Genomic DNA, 27,382 nt, shown 5'->3' with positions numbered 1-27,382 from the left:
TTTAAACAGACGTTGTTTTGCTTTTGTCATTGAGTTTTAATTTAATCCAAAATACAGGGAAGCAGTGGTGACTTCATGCATGCTGGTGCAGGACTGATGAGCGAGACATTAATTAAAGATGAGGTGAATCCACAGGCTTGACGCTGATGGTGCCATTAATTGAGAGGACATGCATGACGCACCCACGTCCCTTTTGTTCACAGAACACAAGAGGCTTCGCTCATCATGTCAGCAGCGCTCATGTGTAAACACGAAACCCTCCACCGCACTGTAAACCATTATTTGTCACAGGTTCACAAACGGTGTGAGAAGCAGAGTTTATAATTCAATGAGAACTAAAAAGCACAACTACAACTCAATGCTGATCTCTCTGTCTTTATCTCAGACTCTTGAATGCACAGGTTTTTTCCTCTTGGCAGCAGATTTTGCACTGTTTGTGTAGCATTTTTGATCCGTTTTTATTCTTAGTCTCACATGCTCATTACGCTCAAATCAGTTATTGGGTTGAAAGCGAGAGCGGTACGCGAAGTGAACTGTGTGCGGAGCAGATTAATTTAGCGTTAAGAATATTAGGTTCGGTAATGATGCAGAATGTTTTAGGGAATATGAGTCCAGACTATTGACGTCAGTGCAGCGCGAGTCTGGGTCTCATGGCATCGATGGCATCCGCTTGTTTTTTTCTTTTGAGAGAGCGTAACTTGTTTTGACATGCTTTTCTCTACTTTGTGTATTTAATAATTGCAGATTTGACAGAAGTTGGTTCCATCTCATGACAAGTGAGCTAAACGTGAACTCTGAACAATGAAATAGATCCTTATTAGAATATTATTATTATTATTATTATTACTAAAACAAATCTGAGATTCGCAGAAATGTAAAGAAAAGCATTCTTGGAAAGCTGTGGAAATCGGAGATCCCTGTGGGTGTTTAATTAGATTTTTATCCATATACACACGTAACTCAAACGAAAGATGCAGGCGATTACCTTGCATTATGTAACACAAATCACAAATGAAGCTTACATAAGAAACGGTAAGTTGAAAGACAAAGAGGCTTTTCATTTCAAGCATTAATTTTTGGGGATTTACGCAGGACCGGCCCCTAGTTTCACCTGAGAAGCTGGATTCCTTCAAACACCGTCTCCTATATTTAATCTCCATATGATTTATATGTGCATGTACATTGAAAACAGTTGAGTGTTGAATTTAGTTTGAAAGAGTTTTCACTTAGAAATTGTTAGTAGTAGTGGTAGTAAATTGAACAAATAATTACATAGTAACACCTTGACTTAAATGTGAAATTTTGAAGTAGAAAGACTGAAAATGTATTTTCTTCATACATACTTCAATCCTAAAAACAAACAACTAAAACTTTTTTACAGTGTATCTACTGTATAACCTGTAGGCTGATGATCTGAAGCAGGAGCTGTAATGGAGGGTGTTTTTGAGTTCAAGAGAGATTTCATCCCTCAATAAAAGACCTTTTAGAGCTCCGATACATTATTTAAGAGATGCATCTGTAGTGCTTTCCTCACAATGTTCTGTTCGAGAGGAATTGGACAGACAGTCCTAAAAGGACAGCAAAGGGGGAATTGATAGCGTCATTCATTTGTGTGCTGTCTGCTTTATTTTAGCGCATGATGTAAACAGCACAAACGCACTGAAAAACCCACAGCCAGATGCACAGATCTCTCTTTAAAAGGTAAAATCTGACTGTAGAGGCAAATGTAGACCAAATACCATGTATAATATCAAATGTAAGTCCACATGTCTGATATAACAGGACCCGGGACCTCTAATGCTTGCCATGACTGCATTTATTTGATCAAAGATGCAGTAAAAACAGTAATAATATTATATTATTCTAATGTAATTTATTCCTGTGATGAAAAGCTGAATTTTCAGCATCATTGCTCCAGTCTTCAGTGTCACGTGGTCCTAATATGCTGATTTGCAGCTCAAGAAACATTTCTTATAATTATCAAAACAGTTGATAACAGTTGAAAACAGTTTTACTGCTTAATATTTTCATGGATACATGTTTGACAAAGATGCTTGACTTTGAAAGTGATTTTGCTTGTTGTGTAATGCTATAGGAAATTATATGAAGAGTTTGGTTCCAAAACGCGAGAAACGCCATTTAAAAGAGTTTCCACCAAAATCAGTATTGTATCTGGTCGGTATAGAAAAGTCCATTTTTAATTTTACGCAAAATGCGATATCTGCCGTTTTCTTCCTATCTTTCCAAACCGCGACAAACGCCAGTATCCCTTCTCTGCAGAATGCGATACCTCCACTCAACCAATCACAGCGCACCATTCCACGCATTGTAGACAGTAATGGCGGTGCTTTGAATACACCCAGGCCTAGTTTTCCTCATCTACTTTGTACTTTGTGATCAACAAACAAACAAAAAAATTAGGGCTGCACGATAAATTGTGCATGTGATTGCCATGCACATCTCGTCAGTAAAGCCGGTTCTGTGATTAGTAGTAAATCTCCATCATGTGCTTTCAGATGAAACGGCATTTAATACGCAGAGCCGTAGATCACTGACAAGCTACACAATATCACGTTCATAATCGCAGATGAATCGCATTCGATTATGAACGCGATATTGCATAGCTTGTCAGTGTAAGTGTTTTTATTAATGCCATTAATGTTTTTATTAATACAGCGTAAAGCACTAGTCAACTAAATGAATGTAACATGGCAAAGATGAATGCACTTTTGGAAGTTGAATGTAAGGGAAATGTCATTTTGGAATTTCTGTGGTCTAATGTGATGTTGTTCATGATGAAATTTTATTTTATTGTTGTGATTAATTTATAGCATTAACAAGATGAGCCGTTAAATTCATTTTGGGAGCGATGACCGATTGAATGTATTTTTAGTCCAGTGCCTGTATATAAGATTAGTATTGACTAGGGATGTAACGGTACACGTATTCGTACGTTCGGTACGCATGTGTACTGGCCTAGTTGTAACCTTAAAATGTAAAATGGCTTAATGGTTTTAATGGTTTTAAGCATAAGCTGAGGTAGATTTTTATCACTAAGAAAATGTATATTTATAAATCTATAACTGAATGTATTTAAAGAAAGAGCAACTTGTTCAGTAAACCACTATTTAAAAAAGAAAAGAAAAAAAAAGTTTAGTTTTTCCCTCTGCTGTACCGAAATCGTACCGAACCGTGACGTTAAAACCGAAGTACGTACCGAACCATCATATTTGTGTACCGTTACACCCCTAGTAAGTTCAGAGGCTGTTGGTACGATATGATCAACTTACTTTGTTGTGTATTTTCAAAAGTTTCAATATGAAAAATAACTTTTATATTGATTCAATGGATTTATTGCATTTTGAAAAAAAAAAATAATATGTCATGGATTTATTGCATTTTCGGGTGGAAAATTATCAGTTTTTATAATAAATCTTTCAAAATCAAAATCTGGATTTGAATTTTTAATGTTATTATAACCTAAAGATGCTATGTGAAAGTTTGAAACAGAAAATAGTGGTTTTCATCTTGCCGCTTTCTTGGTAAAGGAAACACATTTTTACTCAAATGAATCAAAATGGATTTATAGCATTTTGGAACCAAACTCTTCGTATATTTGTATATATTTACTCTTATGCATGATCAGTTACTTTGTATGGGTTTTTGACGGATCTGTCATTGTTTCTGTAATTAATTCATACGAGTGGACGTTCATATGCATTAGATGGTGAGAGATGTGAAAATGAAGTGATCCAGCCCCAGACACTAATGCTGATGCAGTGTGTGTGTGTGTGTGTGTGTGTGTGTGTGTGAGTGTGTCGCTAATTACGTGCAAAGACTGCGAGTAACACACTATTAATAGAGCTGTGTGAAGGGCTCTGGAGAGAGACATAGACAGACAGACAGAAACGGCTTATTAGAGAGCTGAGAGTGATAGTGTGTGTGTTTGTGTCCTCTCGAGTCAGTCTTGTCGCACATTATTAGGTCATCTCTCAGTATTCAGCACTGCTGTGTGTGTGAGAGAGTTGCATATTCAGACTTCATATTTCTTCTCTTTCTGTTTTAGGTAAGTAACACTGATGAAAACATTGTGCACTAGTACACTTAAGTTTATTTTTAGTGTTCATAAAAGTTGCTGTTTAGTTGTAAATCTTTTGCATTTATATTTTTAAAATGTTAGTATTATATTCTATTATATACTTAGATATTTAAATTGCATATATATATTTTTTTTAATTATTTGGAGGGTTTTTATGCTGTCGAACAGTGAGCAATCTGCCCCCACACTTTTTTCTAATATTGCGTTAATTATTATTAGTGACACAACAGTCATTGGCAGTTCAGATCTGTTTTTACACTGTAAGATCTAATGCACAGGTTTATTTATGACCTGTCTTTTTACCCTCACTTTACTATAGACTATTAAGTGTTGATATTTTTTGCATCTATTTGTGCTTTTTGGACACAAACCTCTGTTAGCACCTGCTCAATAACCTGTGTGCTGTTTCTGAAATAACTGATGAATGGTAAATACTGTAGGTTACGGTTTGCCTCTTATTTCATTTCTTAGATCAATGCAGCTCAAACAGAATCAAATGCCACAGGATGGGGTTTACTTTAAGGTTGCTGCTAAAATGAGACATATATCGGACATTTTCAACCTCTCAGCATAAACCGAGTTCCTGCGAGACAGATTATTGATCTTTAAACATAAAGCCTGAGGCTGGCGTTTCAGAAAAAGGGAGGACTAGACCTTATTCATAGAAGATGCCATAATTAATTTGACCATAACAAAAATACGGCTGTGATCCTGTTCAGTATTGTCGTACTGTCGAGTCAGAAGTCAAATCCCATGTTCACGCCTCGTGTGTTTTTTTTTTTTGTGAACATTGTATTATTATATATAACTGTATGTCTTTAGAGGCTTTTTGTTTGTTTTGGTGGGACTGCACTTGAGGAGTAGATTGCTGAAAAAGATTTTACCCTAGAGTTCATTATGCACATTTGCACTATTTTCAGCTTTAGTAGTATTTTGTTAATGTGACGTCATGAGAATGAATCATTTCTTGAGTACTGTGGCCTAATTTTATCAGAACCTGTTAATATTAATGAACGTATCCGTCAAGCAACCACTTGTTCCCATATTTCTCTGGATGTCTGTTCTTTTTGCTAAAACAGTCTCTGTTTCTTCTGTCTTTTTTGGGAATCATTCTCATCGTCATAGGGCCTGCAGGATTTCATGGATTTGTGTGTGTGGGAAAGAGGCGTTTTTGAAGAAAATGGCAGGCTGCGTTTTCCCATGATTCTGACCAAACCACAGCAGCCCCACCCACACCAAGTGGTGAAGATGTTCATAAATAAACACAAGTGGGACACCCATGAAAGAATGACTGTGTTCAGCATCTTCAACCTCATAGATCTAGAATAAGCTGAAGAAACGTCAGTGCTGGTTTACAGTGGGGCTTGAAAAATGCCATGCAGAATCTCCTTAACAAAACAAACAAACATAATAGAAGCCATAACTTCATAATCCTGAAGGGAGATCTACCAATCAGAGAAGTCGCTGTGATTTTACTTCAATTGAATTCAAACAATTAGAATACTCTTTATGCACTGGAAAAGTGGAACAGAAGCAGCGTCTGACATGGGTATTTATTTATTTACACACACGGTCTGTTCAAAGGTGGCATGCATGTATTATCTCATATGGTTTTTCTCCGTTAGTCGTCTTGAGTTTATCACACTCGTCATTTGCAGCGGTGGGAATCTACAGCACTGGCGGGTATTGTCCTGTTAAGTGCACAGTGGGTTGTAAATGAGCAGGTAGATGCTTTTCTATTTCCTGTGCAGTAAATGATGCAGTTCTGAGATCAGCATGAATGATTGATGATGACAAAGTGCTGCTTTAGTGCCGGTGAAACTACAGGGTTTCTCCACTCCACCTGTTGTTCCACCTCTTTAATGGCAGTGCATTGTGGGTTGCTGGTCAGGGCAGAGTCTCACTGCATCCCAAAATCATGAGTAATGCTGTCCTCCCAGCAATGCACCATCACCTTAAATCTCTAGTACTGTACTAGTACTGATGCCAATCAGCATGGCTTTGGCTTATAAGACTAATGTATTTGTTTGCTATCTGTTCCAGAGATAAAGTGAGTAGCATTTGATGGGGACGCACCTTTATGCGGAACAGCTTTTTCTTCATCTCACGTAGGTGGCCATCATTTTAACATTTGGCAATAGTGCCTTTTTTGGTATAGTGGAATAAAATGACTTTAAGCCAGTGAACTGTCACTTGCAACCAGTTTTACTTCATTGAAGTGATGCATTTGCAAATGGAAGGAATTAATGAGAAAAATAAAACGAGAACGATGGTGAAAAGTGGCTAATGCTTACCAGAACAGAGCAAGACATCAATGTGTGTTTATTAAATGCTACTGTTGAAAAGTTTGGAGTCAATTATGATTTTTGAAATATTTTAAAATAACTGTTTTCTATTTGAATATATTTAAAAATGTAATTTATTATGTTATTAACGCGTTAACTTTGACAGCACTAAAATATACAGAATATATATACCGTATTGTCCCGAATATAAGACGACCCTGATTATAAGACGACCCCCCTTTTTCCAGATGTACCTGTTGGAAAAAGGCTTTTTGAAAACCAAATCTTGTATTTTTTTTTTTTCTCTCTCTCTCTCTGTAAAACACATTTATTCTTAAATTATTTTCATATTGCATATTTTTCCAATTCAAATTTTTGTTTTGAAAGTATGGTAAATACTGGTAAAATGTACCAACAATGACATTGGAAAATTTTGATGTTCCATTGAAATAACAGGTAGCCCATCTGAATTCTATAACAATTAGGCTATCCAACTCATAGTAGCCTACCAAAATGTTATTATCAGTAGACGTGAAATCTTATTGTAGTCTTCAAATCTGGGTACTGCCTTATGTTTTAAAATCACTTACAGAGGAAGTTTGTTCCCATCAGGCTAACATGACAGTCACGATCATGCTGCTGTAAGCTTTTCTTTTTCATTTGTTTTCATTCGCGATCTTTACAACACACATTACATTACATATTTCATGGCACACTCGTTTTATGCGTTTTTGGCGCCACCTATTGTTGTGGTGTATTACTGACATGTCAAAGTCTAGACCCTGAATATAAGACGACGCGTTTTTTCAGATGTATTTATATATATAAGTGGGTCCCAAGGCCAAACCAGTTGAGAAGCACTGATTTAATGCATCCTCGCTGACTAATGGTATTCATTTCTATAAATACATGAATCTTACTGACCCCAAACATTTGAACAATAGTGTATGTAACTTTTTGTCTGTTGGTTAGCGTTATCTAATAGGTTGTCTGGCCTAAGTGACATCAGCAGAAAACAAACATACATTTACAGTAGATGAAATAGTCAAGTCAAGTCAAGTCATCTTTATTTATATAGCGCTTTTACAATACAGATTGTGTCAAAGCACTTAACAGTATCAAATTGGAGGATAGAGTGTCAGTAATGTATAATGATAAGATTAAACACTCAATTTTTTAATTTCTACTCAAGTAGACAGATTTTGGTATTACCAGGCTAGTAAATAGTCTACATTTTGATGCAGTGAATCTTGTCTTGGACAGTTTCCTCTAGTGTCTGTTTTTGCGCAGGTGTTGGCCTGCAGGTCGGTGTGTAAATGGTGAGTCAGAGAACAGTTTTCTTTTGCTTCGCTCTTTCTCATGCAGCTGAGCACCGCTGAACCAGATGTGTCATTAAACGGCTCTCAGCCCGAGAGGAAGTCTCTCTTTTTGTTACTCAAGATAATAGACTCGAGGCTCTTGACACGTGGCACTGAAAGCACACTACCATTTTGCTAAAATAACCCTGCTTTGTCTGTTTGTATTAGTTTGTGATTTTGTCTTCAAACGCGGTCAGATCCGGTACTCAAACATGTGTGTTCTTGTTTAAGAACTTTATGCGAGTGTGGGATTTTTCCCATGCCGGTTTCATCATCTGTGTTCAAATGCCGAAGGCTTTTTTTACTTTTCCAAAGAAAACTCTGATCATGAGTAGGCCCACACAGAATATGCACATTTACATTTTATATTTTCTACTTTGATTTTGGAGGAATTTTGCAGAATGGCTGTAAATGGGTTTAAACAGAGCTAAGAACACTCCTTTTAGTTTTAAAGAATGAATTAATTTGACAATATAATCAATGTTAAATGACATTAGCACAGTGTTAGTTGAGTATAATTACTGCAATATTATATATTTATTTATATTTTGAACTAGCTTTTATTTTTTATATTTTTTCAGGTTTCATTTTAATTTTAGTTTTATTAAGTTTGTTACAAGCTTTTGTAATTAGTTATGTTTTTATTATAATTTTTTAGTTAATTTTATTTCAGTAATTTTAGTGCTTCAACTATTTATAAGTTTCTTTGAGACAAAATGTATTGTAAATGTGAATTGAATTATTATTAACTATATATTATTTCAGGTAATTTTCATTTCTGTCATCTAATATTTTTTATTTTATTTTCATTTCACATTTTTATTTAATTTTTCATCTAATATTTTTATTTCAGCTTTTTTATTTTTATTTCTATTTTATTTTATTTTAGTTATAAAATTGGTTTTAATAGTTTTAGGTAACAATAATAATCCAAACTAAACCCTATTTTAATTTTCAATTTTAATTTCTAATTTTTATTGAACTTTTCATCTAATATTTTTGTTTTATTCAAGAATGTTTTTAATAGTTTTAATTTTAAAGATAACTCTGCTTCGTCAACTTTATTTTGCCAACTTTATTGTTATATACTAACTATTTACTTTGTTATTATACTTACTTTAATTCCATAATATTGCTGTACAGCAATACAACTTCTGAACAATAAGAGCAGGTGTATTATGAAGAGTTAATTTTGATTACATGTCAACTTGAAGAAAGGTATGCAGATTGGGTGGAAATTTATGAATGATGGCTATTGGAATACAGCAGAAATCTGTTCTGCTTTTTTTGTACATTTCTGTCCAGTCCCTAATCGTGAGGTGAAAGCCTCTGACAGCCTTGACTTGAGATCAGCCGGCTGCCAGTTGCATGTTGCAGGCTGAGCGAGTGAGATTTGCATAGACGTTCTCACTCAGAAAGGCCACCAAAGTGCACAGCTTCCAGCATGACGGGCTCCTGAGCAGCAGCGGAGCAATTCTGGAGGTGAAGGCCAGCGTTATTTGACTTCTTAATTGCTGGAAGGTCTCTCCAAAGTTCACGGCTCCAAACTGCCAGTGCTAGGTGCCAGCAGAAGTGGGCTGTCCGCATGCTAATGAGTCACGGTGAAGTGATCGGAGTGCGTAAATGTCACCCGCTGCGCTGACACGCAGACCTGCACTGTTGACGTCAAGCGGTGCAGCACGTGCCCCTGTGCCGCTTTGAGTTCCCCACACACATTAGACATGCCTGTCGTGGCCTGCAACTGCTTGCAGGAGGTCACGGGTTCCTGTTACTTGGGTACAGTTGCTTTTGTGACGGAGTGCAAAAAGAAGATGTGATCCGATGTCATGAAATTTGAGGACTTATTTTCCATGTACAACAACTTACACTGTACTACAGCATGAATGCTGTGCAAGGTGTTAATGCAGTTTTGCATAGTGCTAATTGTTCAAATTACTTAATGATTATAGAGCTGCTAAAATTCTAGACCATCTTAAGATGTGCTACCAGTGATCTGAGATTCATATAGTCTGTCCTGAAACTTGACAATAAATCTCATTTACTCAGGCACTTGTTATTGATATTTTATTCAATTTCATGAATTTAATTGCCTTATAATATAATATAAGACAATGACAAATATATAATATGTAAAAAAAAAATGTATAATATTTTGTCTTTATTGATGGCAAATGAAATTAACTAAATATAATTTTATATATATATATATATATATATATATATATATATATATATATATATATATAATTAATTAAATATTTATAGACATACACACACTTTGTTTAAATATGTTTAGAAATGTTTTTTCCCTTTTATTTAATGTGATAATTATATGAAATTAAATAGAGTACCAAAAATATACAGTCATGGCCAAAAATATCGGCACCCTTGATCAAAGAAGATATGATCAAAGAAGGCTGTGAAAATTAATCTGCATTGTTAATCCTTTTGATCTTTTATTTAAAAAATTCACAAAAATCTAACGTTTTATTGGATAATAAGATTTTAAAATGGGGGGAAATATCATTGTGAAATAAATGTTTTTCTCTAATACACATTGGCCACAATTAACGGCACCCTTTTATTCAGTACTTTTTGGAACCTCCATTTGTCAGTTTAACAGCTCTAAATGTTCTCCTATAATGCCTGATGAGGTTAGAGAACACCTGACAAGAGATGGCCAGCAGAAGCTTGGTTTTGTGCTCAGTGACCCATTTTTGTGTTGTTTTTGAGGTTTGTGTTTGGATTATTGTACGGTTGGAAGATCCAAACATGGCCCATTATAAGATTTCAGTCAGTCACTTATCGATTTTTTTATCTGTTGGTATTTGATAGAATCCATGATGCCGTGTGTCTAAACAAGATGTCCAGGACCTCCAGCAGAAATATAGGCCCACAACATCAAAAATACAGCAGTATATTTCATTGTACACATGGGGTACTTTTTATCCCTGTGTTCACCAAACCCATCTTGAGTGTTTGCTGCTAAAAAGCTCATTTTTTAGTTTCATCTGACCATAGAAGCCAGTCCCATTTGAAGTTCCAGTCGTGTCTGATAACTGAATATGCTGGAGTTTGTTTTTGGATGAGCGAGGAGAATTTTTCTTGAAACCCTCCCAAACAACATGTGGTCATGTAGGTGCTGTTTGACAATTTTTTTTTAAGGTTTTCTGACCCTGAGACTCAACTATTTTCTGCAGTTCTCCAGCTGTGGTCCTTGGAGAGTCTTTAGCCGCTCAAACTCTCCTCCTCACCGTGCATTAGGACGATATAGACACACGTCCTCTTCCAGGCAGTTTCATAACATTTTATGTTGATTGGAAATTCTTAATTATTGCCCTGATGGTGGAAATGGGAATTTTCACTGCTCTAGCTCTTTTCTTAAAGCCACTTCACTAATTTGTGAAGCTCAATTATCTTTTGCTGCACATTAGAAATATATTCTTTGGTTTTTCTCATTGTGATGGATGATTAAGGGAATTGGGGCTTTGTTTTCCCTCCTATTTATATTTCCGTGAAACAGGAAGCCATGGCTGGATAATTTCATGTTCATAATCACCCTGGAGTGCTCAGAATTGTGAATATGAATGGGAATATACTTGGAGATATTTTACTCATAAGAATTTTTAGGGGTGCCAATAATTGTGTCCAATGTGTATTTGAGAAAAACATTTATTTCATAATGATATTTCCCCATTTTAAATTCTTATTCTTATCCAATGAAAGGTTATATTTTTGTGAATTTTTTTAATAAAAGATCAAAAGGATTAACAATGCAGATTAGTTTTCACAGCCTTCTTTGATCATATTTACCAAGGGTGCTGATATTTTTGGCCATGACTGTATATTTTACTTAATTTTCTGTCATTAAAATCAAATATACACTGTAAAAATCTACTTGGAATTTTGTGTTTAATTCAGTGTGTTTGTTTCTTTGTAATTGTTTGTGAAATTTGTTAGCAATTTCTGAATGAAAAATTTTTCTACAACTGTATATTACAAACACTGATCAATCAGTCTTTTAGTACTAAATGAGTGTTTTGTGTTTTGCGCTAGTGTCTGTTTTTGTCCTCTGAATTACTGGTGTGTACTGTCTCTTTATGACGTCTCTCCAGCTGTGCTTCTCAAGGTGGTCGTTTCCTCACAGTGAGGGCCTTTGATGAGAAGCTTTAATTAGAGCAGCGCTGTATATTATAGACACATTAGATGAAGCACAAAACAGTTTGAAAATGTAGCATGCAAATCTCTCTCTGAGATGAAGTAAAGCTGTCTTTCGGTTCAGTCTCTTCTATTGAGACATACTTGACAGTGTTACAATTTGACTGCAGTATCCAGTTTTTTTTGTCTGTTGTACAATTGGAAAATGCTTCATTATGTCACCTCACATTTGTGAAGTTTAACTAGTAACTTTTTCAGTCTTGCATCAAAAGGTTCATTGATAATAATGACTTACAGTCCTTTTGTTGCAGCAAATCACTGTCAGTCCCAAATGTCACTTTCAAATCTAGATTCTGTCTGTGACTCCAGATGAATCATGTACTTCAGTCAGAGGAAAACGCTTTATTCACAGACATGCCTAGCACCCCAATTCACCAGGAACTCTTGAGGAACATCCCGTCCAGTTGGACTTGCTTTCTGATTTCTCTTTTGACAGATGGTGTTGGACTTTGCTTGCAGTAATTCACAATGTATCTGTAATTGTTCCATCTGTTGTGAGGCCGGGTAATAAAACCATTCATCTCTACGGATCATTCATTTCCTCTTGGTGCAGAAAGCCTTTCCTCCCACATTCCTTATTCCTCTGTTATGCCAAAAGCATTGTAAATTCTATATATCAGGGTTTCCCAAATGGGGTTCGGAGTTGAATGGAGTTGATGAAAATTAATAAAAAAGAAATCAAATGTAACATTAAAAAACAAAAAAAAAAAACAAACAAATGGGATTTGAAGTAGTAATATATCTTATCAAATCACGATTATTCATTTTAGTTCTTGGTGAAGTTTACTCTAGAAGTGTAATTTTCTTAATGGAATTTGTTTAAAAAGTCAATTTTAAAGCATTTTTTTGTGTGGTCTGTTTTTCAGAGTGAAAAGCATCACTGTCATTTACACACGTGCAACTCCTAACATTGTGTTTTCAGAGCGTCTTGTGCTGCGTGCTCCATCTCGGAAAGTGCTACGAGTTTAACATGCATTTGGAAACTCATTATGCACTTTGTATATATAATATGCAAGGCCTCTTCATCCCTTTATGTCATGCAGAGTCTTGTATCATGTTTGCAGAGGTTTTGGGTATCGCCTCGAATTGCGTATTACAGTCTGACATGCATTAACGAGGAGAATGAAACCGAATGCTGTGAGAAGCATGTCAGCGGGAGTTGATGGCAGACATATAGCTTTTTCTACTGCTTTTCTAAGAATCCTCCCACTCTTGCACAGTCAGCGCAATGCACTGAATAAAGAGCTCCGTCTGCAGAGACGCAGTAAAGTGTAAAGTAATCCACGCTGGGTGGCATTCAGATGCATGTACAGGCCAGCGGTCTGTTCGTCATACGCTGTCGCTGGCGGGTTTGCTCAGCAGGGGTCGGTATGTGACCTTGCACACCGCTGTAGCGTATACCTGCCCTGGCTGCGCTTGACATTTCCCATTTTAACCAGCCGGGCATCCCAGAAAAGCCAGTGACAACCCCTTGCTGCACTAACACGGACACAAACACACACACATACACACTCACTCTCTGTTGGCCTTTCCAGCCTGTCCGACTTACATAACTCCTGACCACTGCTATTTTTGAAAACATACAAGACCAAGCATCTGATATTTTGTCAACAGGGAGATATGAAGTGAAAATAAGCTACAGTATATGCAGTTATAGCATTCCCAGAATTCTGTTCTTGCAACAAAGCAATTTATTACAATAAAACCTTTTTTTTTACGTTTAACATTTTACAGCACATTGTCATATAAATACTGAGTAAGTAAATAAAGTAAATAAAGCAGGTCATTTGTTAGACTAAAAAGAAATACTGATTCTTTAATTTGAGTTTATCATGACTTTAACTTCGGTTTTGGTTTAATAAAGAATAGGTTTGAATCAATTTGAATTTTTTCAAAAAATCATTAACAACTGATTTGTTAATGTGAATTAATTTCAATTTGATTTGTTCAATAGATTTTTTTTCATTTGAATCAATTTGAGTTTGATTCATGAAAAGATTTGGCTCGTAAGTGGCTCATCATTCATTTGTGAATCTGAATAAATTAATTGCGTTTGTGTGTGTGTGTGTGTGTGTGTGTGTGTGGGCAGTCAGCGATTGCCCATGTCTTTGTATTATTTTGGATTATATTATTGTGCTTTTTTTTTTTTAATTTAAACTCTCTAAATAAGATAAAATAAGATAGAAGATAAAATGATTTATTTAGCATTTTTATGCTGCTGATGAAGTAGATTCAGGAAACAGCAACTCAAAAAGAAGGTGGATAAAATGTGTAAAAATGCAACGGAGAAATGTAGTGAGATTATAAACTACATTTATTTGTCTTTATTTACAGTATTGATATTGTGATGTGTGTGCACATATCACAATTTCTATAAAAATATTATTACCATCTGTTTTCAGTGGTAATAATAATAACATTTTCTTGAGCAACAAATCAGAATGATTTTTGAAGGATCATGTGACATTGAAGACTGGCGTAATGATGCTGAAAATTCAGCTTTGGTCACAAAATAAATTACATTTTAAAAAATATTAAAATAGAAAACATTTATTTTAAATTGTATAATATTTCACAATATTACTGTTATTATTGTTTTTTTTGATTAAATAAATGCTGCCTTGGTGAGCAGAAGAAAAAAATCGTAGCGACCCCAAATGTTTGAGCATTGTATGAAAGTCCCTCCCTTAGAGAGTCAGAGAGGAAATGTGAGTAGTTTAGCTGATGGGTGTGTAGTTGTGTTATCAGGCCGTGTTCCTGCAGGCAGAGGATGGGTGATAGGCAGAGACCCTACTGAGGGTTGTAGATTGTAGACGTACTACAGCAGCAGATAGAGTCATGAGGGCCTTCAGCAGGAAATATGTTCCTCTTTATCTTCAGTGCTTCCACCCAGGGGGGACCGTTCTCTGGGCCCTGAGGAAGGACAGGAGAGGTGGATAGTGTCTATTACCAGCTTCACCCGAGGTCATAAGCTGTTCCCTAAAAATGAGCATTTTAACTATTCGTCAAGTATTTCCTGTGCACTTAGACAAATATTTAGCCAAATTAGGCATGCACTAAAATAGAATTTGGAGAAGTCTGATTTATTTCAGCAGATTGCTGTGTTCAGACAACTTACTTCAATTAACAAATTCATTTGAATCACCAATAGTCTTCCCAAAAATGGAATTTTATGTTTCTTTTTTAGTTCAAAATGTTTCATATAATATAATATAATATAATAATCTTGTCACAGTTATGGTCTGTTTTAGTTCACAACATCAAGCCTGCCATCCACTGTTGACTCAAGCCTGCCGGCCGCCGCAATGTCAAGCCCGCTGGCTGCCGCTGAGTCAAGCCCGTCGGCCGCCGCAACGTCAAGCCCGCCGGCCACCCAATTCACCCCCAACCGAAAGAGGGGGATGAGGAGGAAAAGACTGCTAACAGCCCTCATCCTCACCTCAGAGTTGGCTCTAGCCCCAGAGCTTGCTCCAGTGTCGGCTCCAGCTCCAGGTCGCCCTCCCCCCTCCCTGGTGGAACTGTTATGGCGCGGGACGCGCCTTCCAGTAACAGTCGCGGTTATGGCCTGTTTTGGTTTGGTTTCTGTTTCCACATTTCCCGTGTCTATTAGTCTATTAGTTAATTACTCCACCTGCTTCAGTTCTTCCTGATTACGTTCCCTGTTTGTAAGTCCTGTGTTCTTCCCCGGTCCTGTGTTCGCTGTTATATGTCATCCTGTGTTTGGTCTCCTGTGTTCGCTACATCGTTTGTTCTATTGGATTATTATTAAAGACTGTGTTGTTCAAGATTATTCTCGTCTCCTCGCTCCTTCGTTCCCAGCGTTTCGTGACAAATGTATGAATGCAAAGGTTTTTTCTGGGAAATAATAAATAATCTAATAATTTGATAAGATTTTATATTATATAAAGCGGTTTTTTCTTCTGCCGGATAGTAACAATTTTAATATTAATAATAATAGTAACAAAAATAATAATCATAATCATATAAAAATCCTATTCCATTATATATTACATTAAATGATTTGCTCCCATTATAAATAGCTTTATAGTAGTAGTTATAATGTAACTAACTACTTTTTCTTAAAGCTAACTTGACTTTAGTTTAATTACTTCAAGCTACAGTTTCATAAGCAGGTATGAGCCCTGCTGTTCTGTTTCTGAAGATGAGTTTGCATGAGAGATGAAGGAAAGCTGTGCTGTGTTTTGGTAAGATGCTGGCTGCGTGGTGCTGCAGAGCGGTTGGGGTCACTGCGGCTCTCCGGCGCTTCTGTGCAGTTTGTGTGTTCACATTGATCTGAAGTGACTGTGGGCATCAGGCTCTCGCTTGACTGCAGAAAACACAAAGTGACATTTACGCCCAGCGCTGAGCTACACTGAGGTTTTAATAAGTAAATACTGAGCCTCTGCTATGTGTAATATAAGGCCACAGAGCTTATGTAACAAATCTCAGCCGTGAAAGAGATGTTGATGACTAAATCTTGTAAAAGCCAACAAACAGTGGTTTTTTATCATTTCTAGTGGTGCTTTTGAGGTTAGCATCACTATTATTGTTGTTAGAGATGCAGAAAAACAAAAAATGCTCATTTTCATCCATCCAAAGTTTGCTTTTCTAGTTATCTTTCTGAATTTTTAATTTTAATTTTACTTCCATACCTTCAAATTAGAATAGGAAAAATTCTGTATGTTTGCTACTTCAGTTCAAATTTGGGAACTGAAATGGCATTTAAAAGGCAATGCAAATTCAGTTATGAATGCTGCCACAATATCACTATTTTAACACCTAGACTCAGCTTTTTGTGTAAAAATGTAATGTTTTTCTTTGTTGCATCCCAAATTATTATTACTGAAGGTTCAGAGTTTGTTCTAAATTTTATACTTGCGTCCTACACCATTTGTGCTACTGACTCGAAATAATTTTTGCATCTTTTATTGATAACAGCACAGAGAATCATAACATTGGCACTTGATAGTGTCCAGCTTTGTGAATGGTTTCAGATGCGCGTGTGTTCAAACACCTGAATGAACCAAATAAGACGTCAGTCACACTTGGCATCTGAAGCATTCTCTTTTAGCAACTATTTTGTAATTCCTACATCTCCATCATGTTGTCAGAATGGTATTTTTGATTTATGACCAGGCATTACGCTGTGTTAGGCCCTGCATAAAAACATCGGTTCTATTTATAGGTGAAACTGAATTATGTCACAGGAAATGATATGTCAGTGGACTTTTTTTTCCCCAGTTACTTGAAGGGGTGAATTGAACAGGAAGAAGTATTGAAGGTATTTAGTAGGGCAACATTTGTAATTCTTTAAGACAGGCAGTTTTCTCTTGGTCCTAAAATGCCACTATATCTTGAGTGTGCGCTAATGCTAACGACACAGTCATGAGTTTGTGCTTAGTGTTAATGCTGAGAGTTTTCAAATGTTTCATTGAAGTATTAACTTTGTCTCAGATGTTTCTCCTCAAATAGATACAAATTAATCACATATAGTTCACATACAGTAAGTGCATTGCATAGAGTTTGAATGAAAATGTCGATATCAGCTCATATCATTTGATCTTGGCAGAAACTGATGAGAAATGTTTGAGATCGCACTGAGATTACTGACTCTGATATGACAAATCTGAGCACAGTTTGACAGTTATCAAGATCTCTTCTAAAAAAAAAAATTCTCCTTTTTCTCAGGAGAAAATTTTCAAGCAAGAGACACTTTACTTTCTTTCTAAATGCCATCCATAAGAAAGCTCTAGAGATAAAATAGAGACCTTCTTTATTATTTTTCCATTCCATGGGGCTTTTCTAATAGACTTCACAATGGCAAATCTGAGCACAATCTCCGATCTCTTTATAGGAGAAGCAGGAGACTCTCAATTTGCTCTCTCAATGCCATCCAGAAGAAATTTCTAGAGATATAAAAGAGAATATCATAGAAAATGTCCATAGCAGATTTCCTCTATGATTTTTCTTTCCCATGGGGCGTTTCTAATGCAAACATGGTGTTTTGTTCTCGTACCTTATACCCTAAGCAGCCCAGGTAATGTTTGAGCATGCTTATAGGACAATATTGTCTCACAGTATATCTTCTTAACTCTTTTCTTTGTTGTCACATCATTGTCATTGCTCCTGACCTTTGAGATATTATCATCAGCTTTAATACCTCACTGCAGAAACAGGCTCTTCCAGCTGTCAGGCGTGTGCTTTATTTAGCTCTGTGTGTTGTCGGCCAGTCAGAGTTTCCCTTGTGGGGCCCCTTGACGCTCACACACAGACAGCGAGTCACACAGTCTCTCGCAAACACACACACACCCTGTACAGCCCAGAGCCGGCGCTGCAGCAGAGAGAGAGAGCGAACAGTCTCAGGAAAAGAACCGGGAACCGCTGTATCGGCCAGAGAGGGAAGAGAGTGAGTGAGACGGAGAGAGAGAGAGAGAGAGAAAGAAAGAGAAACCCTCGGGTAAGGAAGACTAGTGATTGTTAAGAGGTTTAGCACGTGCTGCTTTCGCTGCATTAATTGGATTCTTGCAGCACCTTAACCGCTGTCACCGCCTGCCAACTCTGCCTTCATGTGATGACGGCCGGGATCAGACGGGAAGACGCAGGAACGCCGACAGCCCTGAGGTGACACTCGGTGTGTTTTCTCTTCTCCAGCTCGCCTCGCTCCATCTCATCCCCTACGGCTACTCCACCCATTCCTTCAGCAAACACCGCTGAATTAATCAGAGCTGTCCGCACTAAGAGGATCAATAGCTTACGTGGTGCTTGACAGGAGCAGAGTACTTACTCTTTTTTTGGGGGGGGGGGGATTTCCAGGACTTACTGAATCGGACCTGTCTCTCCATGGCATCTGGGTTGTCTGCACCAGAAAGGGACGGCATGCACCTTTGGGTTTTCTTGGGGCACCGCCGTGCATCTCTGACGTCCAAATGAAGCGTTTTCCCAAAACGGTTATTAATGCCGAGACTTCACGATGAGGATGTACCACAGTGAGTTTCAAATCCCACACAAAAGGCAGCGGAAGGACCCTCGTTCTGCTCTGTGTTTGTTATTTTTGCTCTACTACTACTACGGAACAACCCCTTAACCCTTGAGATTTTCCTAACATGCCATTTTTTTGCCTTAAAATTTGATTTACGCACACTGTCTACGTTTATAAATGGGTGAGGTGTCTTCTCGAGACTCTTTTGTGGAATAGCACACCAAGAAGATGTACTCTTCGTTGCTCCAAGCGGACTTGTTGTTTCGGAGATGCTTGGAGCAGATTTCAGTGGAGGCATGTAAGTAGGGTGTATAATGGCTATCCCGAGGCCGGCGTAAGAGTTATTTATTTGTGAGAGAAAGGAGCCAACCCGAACCACACCTTCGCTTAAATGAAGACCGGCCGAAATTACACAGGAAGGGAGAAAAAAATGATGCACGTCAACAATTTCCCGTTCCGAAGGCATTCCTGGATATGGTGAGTAGTGAAAAATGGATTGCAGAAAGAAACGGAGCACAATAGTGTGTTGTTGTGTTCCATGGAACTAGGGTTGGTAGGTCATGACTGTTTACACACCAAAGCATTGAGGTTCCCACATATTGGTTTGTAGATTTGTCTTAATCTTGAGGTAAATATTAGTGGGTGTCAGCGTAGTAAGAGCGAAGGAGCTGATGGTAAGCCATGCATGAAAAGCATAGGAAATCAAAAGTATTCTTGCCTGCGAACACCCATTCACTCCAAGAATGATAACAGGGTTTCTGCAAGTCTTAAAAAGGTCTTAAAAAGTCCTTATTTGCATTTTCACAAATTAAGGTCTTGAATCAAAGCAGAAAGTCATAACATCATAGCATTAAATGTTGAATACACTGAAAAAAAAGGCTGTCTTCCGCAGTGTTGTTTTATTTTCCAAATATCTAACAATCCTTAAATCAAGATACATTTACTTGAGATGCAAATTAAAGATATAGGCCCGGTTTCACAAATGGGGTTTAGCTTAAGCCAGGACTAGGCCTTAGTTAAATTAAGATATTAAGACTTTATCTTTAACTTTTACAAAAATGCCTTAGAAGAAAACATTAAGGTGTGCATCTTGACACAGAGCAATGACACTGACATATTTTAAGATTTGTCAGAGCAAGATATTTTCAGTTGAGACAGCTCAAACATGCATTTTAGTCTGGGACTAGCTTAAGCCTTGTCTGTGAAACCGGGGGATAAAGTCTTGTTTTGGAAATGGAACAAATTTAACTGAGTTTATACTTAATTCAAAGCGAAACCAAGTTTTAATACCCAATTGACAGATATCTGTTTTTGTTTCTATGTTTTATTATTTCTATGTTTTAACCATAAACCCTTCATTTTTTATCAATTTCTCATAAAACAAGACTTCTTATGTTATGTCATTTTGCTTCTCAAATAAATGTATCTTCTTGATTTAAGAATCTTTGGGCATTTGGAGTGGAAAACAAGACAAAAATACAGAGGGGAAAAAAATGACAATGAAACAGAGGATCAAATTTATTGGAATCACTTTGATGTTTTTTTCCCAGCTGATTAACAATAAAAAATATTGACAGCCAATCAGAATCCTTTCGACTTTAAAGAGCTTGAGCATTTAAAGTGGCAGATGAAACTGCAGCTCGTGCTTGTAATAAACAGAATGTTATTGTGCTTTGCTGTGGATACTCATCTAGTTACTGTTATACAGCTTTGCTTTGCTGCGAAAACGTGATTGTGATTCGCTCTCCTCGTTGGGTGTTTTCCAATCTACATGTGTGGCCACAGCCATTTTTTAGGACCGTAGGCCTCATGGGTTCTCCAAACAGCTTTTGAGGCTGTCAACACCCAAATATGAACAGCAAGTTATGGTGTCATCACCCTGTTGTGTAAAACCCGAAAAACAAAACAGTGTCGCAATGAATCAGATGTGACAGCGGCGTGCATTGGGTTTCATGCTTTGCTTCTCTCTAGGGCTCTGCGGCGTCTATAATGGCATCGCTCTGACATGCTGCTTTACTATGGTGATAAATGAGGAAACAGGAACGTTAGTGTGGCACATGAACAGGGATTCGGTCCAGGGAGGTCCGTGTTTCTAGTTTCATGTAGGAGTGTCACACTTTTGTTTCCTTAAGTCACAACTTAAACAGAGGCGTCATAAAAGAAGCACTGCATGGACTAGCACATGACAAATGACATTAAACAGACCTTTGGCATCAGTTTAGTTCATGTACCAACAGTGCTTCCTAAATATTTGGAAGGAAAACAGAAATATAATTTGCATTTTTCTTTGCTACGATCAAATTACAGAGTTGCGAAAGCACCATATGATTTCTTTCCCACCCTACAGCAAGACGGTATTGTTCTGTGAGAACCGAAAGCATACAGCCAACGCTTTGTGCATGTGTGGGTGGGTGTATGTACGTTTGCAAACTTTTACCTATTTCCACCTACACCGTGCCGATTATTTCAGAACATATCAATGTGATGTCGTAAACCATTCAGCTGGAGTTTCTGCACTCTTCTGGATTCTGAAACTACAGGGTTGAGTTCAGATCAGGAACCTGCTGCCTTTAAGGTTGTGTGTTATAGCCTTAAGACAGAGCTCTCATCTCAGTCGTCATCCCTAAGGCAGCGCAGAACACTTGTGTGTGTATTTCCATTGACGCTCAATGTGAAAACCAAACATTTCAAACATTTCTGTGCAGTGCTGTATTCAGCAGATTAGTAATACATCAGCTGCAGTTAATGCATTTGTCAGGTCAAGGCATGTCAAAGCTCATTTCCCGCTGGTAAGAGCAACACAGTCTTCTTATTTTAACCAACTGCAGCCTTTTACATTGACAAACACACGTTTGCTTTGATTTTTATATTATAGAAATGGACTAATTATGTTGTTTTAAGCGATGAGAAGTAAACATTAATGTACGTCACAAGCAGAACATGCCAAGTTTATGCAAACATTCGTCCCAATTACAGAAACAGAACAAAGACAAGGTTCATTTGCTTCTGTTTGCAAAACAGACAAGTCAGCTTAGACAAGTTTTCTTTGAATCACCAATAGAAGAGAGGTTGTGCGTTCAAAGAAAGAAAGCCAAACACGTGACTTTCTCAACTATTATATTATATTTAGGGCTGTCAGTTTAATGTGTTAACTTAATTAATTAGTTATGAAAAAATAACGTGATTAAAATATTTTAACTAGCCCTGCCTCCAGACCGGTACGTCATCTTACATTTCATACAGTTAACTGCTGACAAATATGATGCAGGGCAACAACTCCATAAATGCAATTATGCCCTAGAATTCAAGATATTGGGGCAAAATGCTCCTGTATGAGTTTCAGTAAATAAGAAGTTAAAGGGTCATATGATGCTATTTTAAAGATCATTATTTTGTGTATTTGGTGTAACAGAATATATTGACATGCTTTAATGTTCAAAAAACACATTATTTTTCAAATACTGTACATTATTGTAGTTCCTCTATGCCCCGCCTCTCTCAAACGTGTCATTTTCTACAAAGCCCCTCCTTCCAACAAAGACAGTCAGCTCTGATTGGCCAGTGGATTGTGATTGGCCGAACACCACAAGCACGCGTCGGAAATGTAACGCCCCATAATCGCGAGCTTCAGCTTTCAAAATAAATGTAAAGACAGTGAATAATGTCTTTAGTTTTACCATCAGTTCAAGCCCAAAAGGGGAACAGAGTCATGATGACAGACACAGTGATGATGCTCGAATGTGTTTGCAGTACACAAGCCGCAGTTAAGACAGTTGACTCCACTGTGATGTGACCCTGTCTGTCTCTCACACACACACACACACACACACGACGCGATACTCTACACAGCACGAAACTCCACAGTTGAACAGTCAATAGCAAATACTTAAACTATTAACAAAACATACTTACAGTCGCTGATTCAGAAGCACCAGATTGTCGTAGCAAAGTCGGAATTGACCCATTTTTTTTTTAGAAATAGCCTTTGTTCACAGCCAGCCTTGTACTCTCCTAGGTTCACGAAACTGTCGTCCATAAAATGCGTTGCACAAATTCAAACATTTGGGTTGTGCTGTTCTGTTAAGTAATCTTAATGATTCCTAACTGCATCTACTTCCGGAAGGCCAAATAAAGTGCTTTTGCGTCGCACAGAAACACTGAGCGTCTCCCTGACATGGCTGCATCAACGCTACTGTGGTTACTGAAACCACGCCTTCTTTGTTTGCGTGCACATTTTGGCGGCATTACGCAAATATTTCCACATCGTGACGTAGACATGTGGGGGCGTGTTTTAATGAGGCGTTTTAGCCCGGTCTGGATCAGCCTTCTCTTTTAGATAGAATAAATCCTCTTGTGGGAGACTTTGAGCTTTGTAACTCTGCAGATCTTATACATGCACAAACAGCTACATTACACACTAAAGAAAAGGAAAAATAGAAATCGCATCATATGACCCCTTTAATATTGTGTTATATTTTAAACACAATATTGTCTGTTTTTGCTCAGTTTTGCCAACAAAAATATTACCTATAAAGCGCCAGCAGAATTGTTGTGCATCTCCAAGCAACACAGCAGTGTTTAGTTTCTGAATGAATCTGCTTTTTGAACTAATCGTGTGAACCAATGATTCAAAGGCCCATTCATGAAGAGAGCCCTTTATTGAATTCCTGAATGAATCAGCTGTTTGAATCAAATGAATGACTCATAAAGACATTTACCGCCACCTGCTGGCAGATTTATCTTCTTATTTAGAGTATTATTTCATTTAAAAAAAGGGAAAACATTTTTAAAGGGATCATTTACTCAAACCTGAAGTTGTGGAACATAAAATAAGGTATTTTGAAACTGTTGGCAACAAAGCTGTTTTGGTTACTAATGACTTCCATTGCTTGAATGAAAAAAATATTTCTCAAATGATCTTTTATGTTCAATGGTTTATGTTAGTCCGTGGTAGCCTAAATATTTATGTGTAATAAATTTTATGTTGAATCAAATAAAATATTTATTTCTAAAGCTACAATTTATAATGTCTACTTGATACTTTCTCTTTTAACACAAAAATAGCTTTAAATAATCTTTTGGGCATATTTTCACAGCCAAATGTAATTTGCGTTTAATTAGATTAATTAATCGACACATTATGTAATTAATTAGATTACAAATTTTAATCAACTGACAGCCCTAATTATATTATATTATATGTAAAAGTCCAAAATATCAAAATAATATGAAATATCATATGCATCAAGTCTGAAATGAATTTACTTTTGTGAGGGAGTGAATTTTAATGAAATTCTGTGGCCGAATACTAGAGAGAACAGCAAACGTCTGTGGAAAATGAAGGAATTTTAAGCATTTTATCACTACTGTGTGATTAAGCCCAAAATCACATAATCCCAAGTCTCTCTTGGAAACACACAAAGCCAAATACACAAATTTCATGTTTGCATTGAATTCTTATTTGAACTGAATGCCTGCTCACCTACTCTGTTGTTTTGTGCATGAAGAAAGCTCATTTTTAGTTTCCTCCTGAATACTTTTCAGGAAATATTGAGGTTACATGCCGTCAGATGAATTATGGGTGCTACATTGTTAAATCAATGGAATTGATTTACTGAATAGCTTAAAAAGGACAGAGCTTGTCAGCATGCATCACCTTATTCAGTTTGGTTTCGCTTGATTGTGCTCATCTATTCTCTGTCTTCATGCATGTAGAGCTTGTTTGAATGACCTTTGCACCTTCGCATGCGCCTTTGTGCCATCGCTAATTGGGAAAATCAATTACTGCAAAAAGCAGTTCAGCAAAATAATGAAGGATTAACCAGAGTGTGTTTTAGGGATGCTCGTCAATAGTCTCACAGTTTATGACACCTACATAACATACCTTATGCAAGTGCAAATACATACAAATACATATTGGCCGGTACATTAAATCATGTGTCCGGTTGCATGTACGTAACATGCATTCTTCTGTTACTGTTGCGGTGGCTGTACTCAAGACAGCGATAAACTGATTAGCTTTCTGATTCAGAAATGTGCTGTTTTATTAATACGCTACACTTTATTAATATGCAGCGCCGCTATAACCTTGAATGCCTCATGACTCATTCTGTACGTACTGTGTAACTGTAAATTTACTCCATTCATCTGTTTAGGAATCGCTCATAGAGCGACATGCCACCCATTAGTTGCATCTGCACTACTGTAGTAGTTTTATAACGGTTCATTTCACGTTGCGATATTTACTGCATGCTGTCTGCCAAAGCTCCCTGAGCTCCATCCCTGGAGCGTGTGCCACGCTAGATAACAAATAACCCACACACGCAGACGCTGCACACCAGAGACGGCCTCTTTTCTCTCTCTGTGTGTGCATTTAAACATCAGTGCATGCTAGAAAACAGATTTAAATCATGCTAATTGTGTTCTTCCATCGTATATACAGTATCATGATGAATTCATATGCATTTAGAGTTTCCATAAATGCTAAATTCCATAAAGGCAAAACACAACAGGCAAAACCATTGTTTTCTTTATGCACTGCTCAATTTTGAGATTTGAGGATATTCTGCTTCTATAACATGTTTACTTACAGACTCGTGGAACATAAACATCCAAAATACACATTTAAGTGTTTATTTTATTAAATGGCATCTATTTGCATCTGTAGACTTAAATTACAATACATATTTTTAAAGGCCTTTTCGCAAAATTATTTTTTTCCCCCTCTACTTCAGCAGTACTAGTTATTTTTATTCCTGTCTATATTGTAAATGTTTTTATAGAGGGGCTTGTCCATGAATAAATATATATTTAACATTTTATTCATGTAAAAAATGTGTTGAAAATGTGTTTTTTTTTCTGGCTATTGACAGTATTTGACTGTTTGACTCAATATGTCAAGAAAATGAAACAAGAATTTTGAACCTGACTTCATCCAGTGCTTAGATTTATGTGCTGGAAAGGCATGCATTAGTGAATTATTAAGTAGATAATATCTGTTTTGCATATTTACATGTAACATTTCAGAAAACTTGTCATAGAAAACAATAGTCTTAATGTACTGTGATTAATCAGCTGGGGGGGGGGGGTATAATGACATCTGTTAGTCGTGCCTTAAGACAGTCAGATAAAAATGGTTAAATGCATCATGGGATATGAAAGCTGAGTAATCAAGATTGAATATTTGACTTTTTTTTTTTTAATTAGTGCTGGGCAACGATTACAATTCTTAATCGTGATTAATTGCATGATTTTCAACGTATAACATTAATGTAATCAAATTAAATATAAAACCAAAGCTATTTGCCACTGCCAAGGCATTAACATTTTTATAGAAAATATTTTATAGTTTGTTATAGAAAAACAAGTTATGCTTAGAGTCCAGAGCCTTGATCGTAAAATTATAACAGGCACCTTCCGAGTAGAGACCTGCACGATCGCGGGACCCGACACAACAGAGTGCAGCACGGGACAACACTTGATGGGCGAGTGCGGGCGGATAGACTCGTGTGTGCGGGATGCTGGAGAATAAGGGTGTACTCACACTAGGCAATCTTAACTGAGCCAGAGCGCATTTGACCCCCAAAGCCCGGTTTGTTTGACTAGTGTGATCTCTCATTCCAAGCCAGTACTGATCAACATCCCACCCCTCCTGTGACCCATGGTTTGTCTGTATGTGTATTCAGAGCCAGTGATCAACGGACTTTCATAATAATAAAAAACGATGCGATAAAATAATTGTCGACGTTAATCAATAAATGCGTTAACACGATAATAACGCGTTAACTTGCCCAGCCCTAATATATTTTTATATATATAATAAGACAATATATATATATATATATATATATATATTTATTTATTTATTTTTATTTTTTTATACATTTTTGTGTCTTTTATACCTCTTAAAAAGAGCCTGAATGACACAAATATTCAAGAACATTACATTCACCGGGAAAGTTGCGTTGTTGTAGGTTAACTGTGGCATTTGAAGCAAGGTGACACATCACTGCATTGCCTCCTCTTTCCCAGCGATCCGCACCAAACAGCAGCAGCATCCTGGGGTCAGATTGAAGAGGCAGAGGCCATTATTTAATATCGCTCACAGTGCAGACGTGAACTGAATCAGCAGATCTTAGCAGCTCCTCACCTAGCCTGCATGCACTAGATCTCAATGTATTTCTGTGGACAGCACATTGTCAACTAAATGCTTATTTTAGCAAGGCTTTGGGAATTAAATGTATTTTTAAAGCAAATAACATTTGCTGTGTGTGTGTGTGCATCAAATATTTTTATTTGTAATATTGATCCAAAACATCTCATATTACATAACCAAGTGACGTTAAACCCCGAGGATAAGACGTAGTAATCGTACAGCAGACACGATGCACTCTTCGGTGCTATAAAAAGATGTTTGCAGTGTTGCTTGTGACGTCTGGAGATC

General features: G+C 37.0%; 1 protein-coding gene across 7 annotated transcripts in view; it reads left to right on the top strand.

Moving 5' to 3' along the window:
- Positions 1-27,382, top strand: part of LOC131548640 (cAMP-specific 3',5'-cyclic phosphodiesterase 4D-like) — a 221,678-nt gene that overhangs the window by 137,324 nt on the left and 56,972 nt on the right. The window contains exon 1 of one of the 7 annotated variants that reach the window (XM_058790116.1): positions 18,284-19,416. The exons of the other annotated variants lie outside the window; for them this stretch is intronic. Coding sequence (XP_058646099.1) covers positions 19,331-19,416 — 86 coding nt within the window. The 5' untranslated portion in view covers positions 18,284-19,330. Of the gene's footprint in view, positions 1-18,283; positions 19,417-27,382 lie in introns of those variants that run through there. 7 annotated transcript variants of the gene reach the window in all.

Source organism: Onychostoma macrolepis, chromosome 10 (genome assembly GCF_012432095.1).
Source record: "Onychostoma macrolepis isolate SWU-2019 chromosome 10, ASM1243209v1, whole genome shotgun sequence".
Taxonomy (NCBI): domain Eukaryota; kingdom Metazoa; phylum Chordata; class Actinopteri; order Cypriniformes; family Cyprinidae; genus Onychostoma; species Onychostoma macrolepis.
Note: the sequence above shows the minus strand (reverse complement) of the source record. Positions and strands in the feature narration are given on the sequence as shown.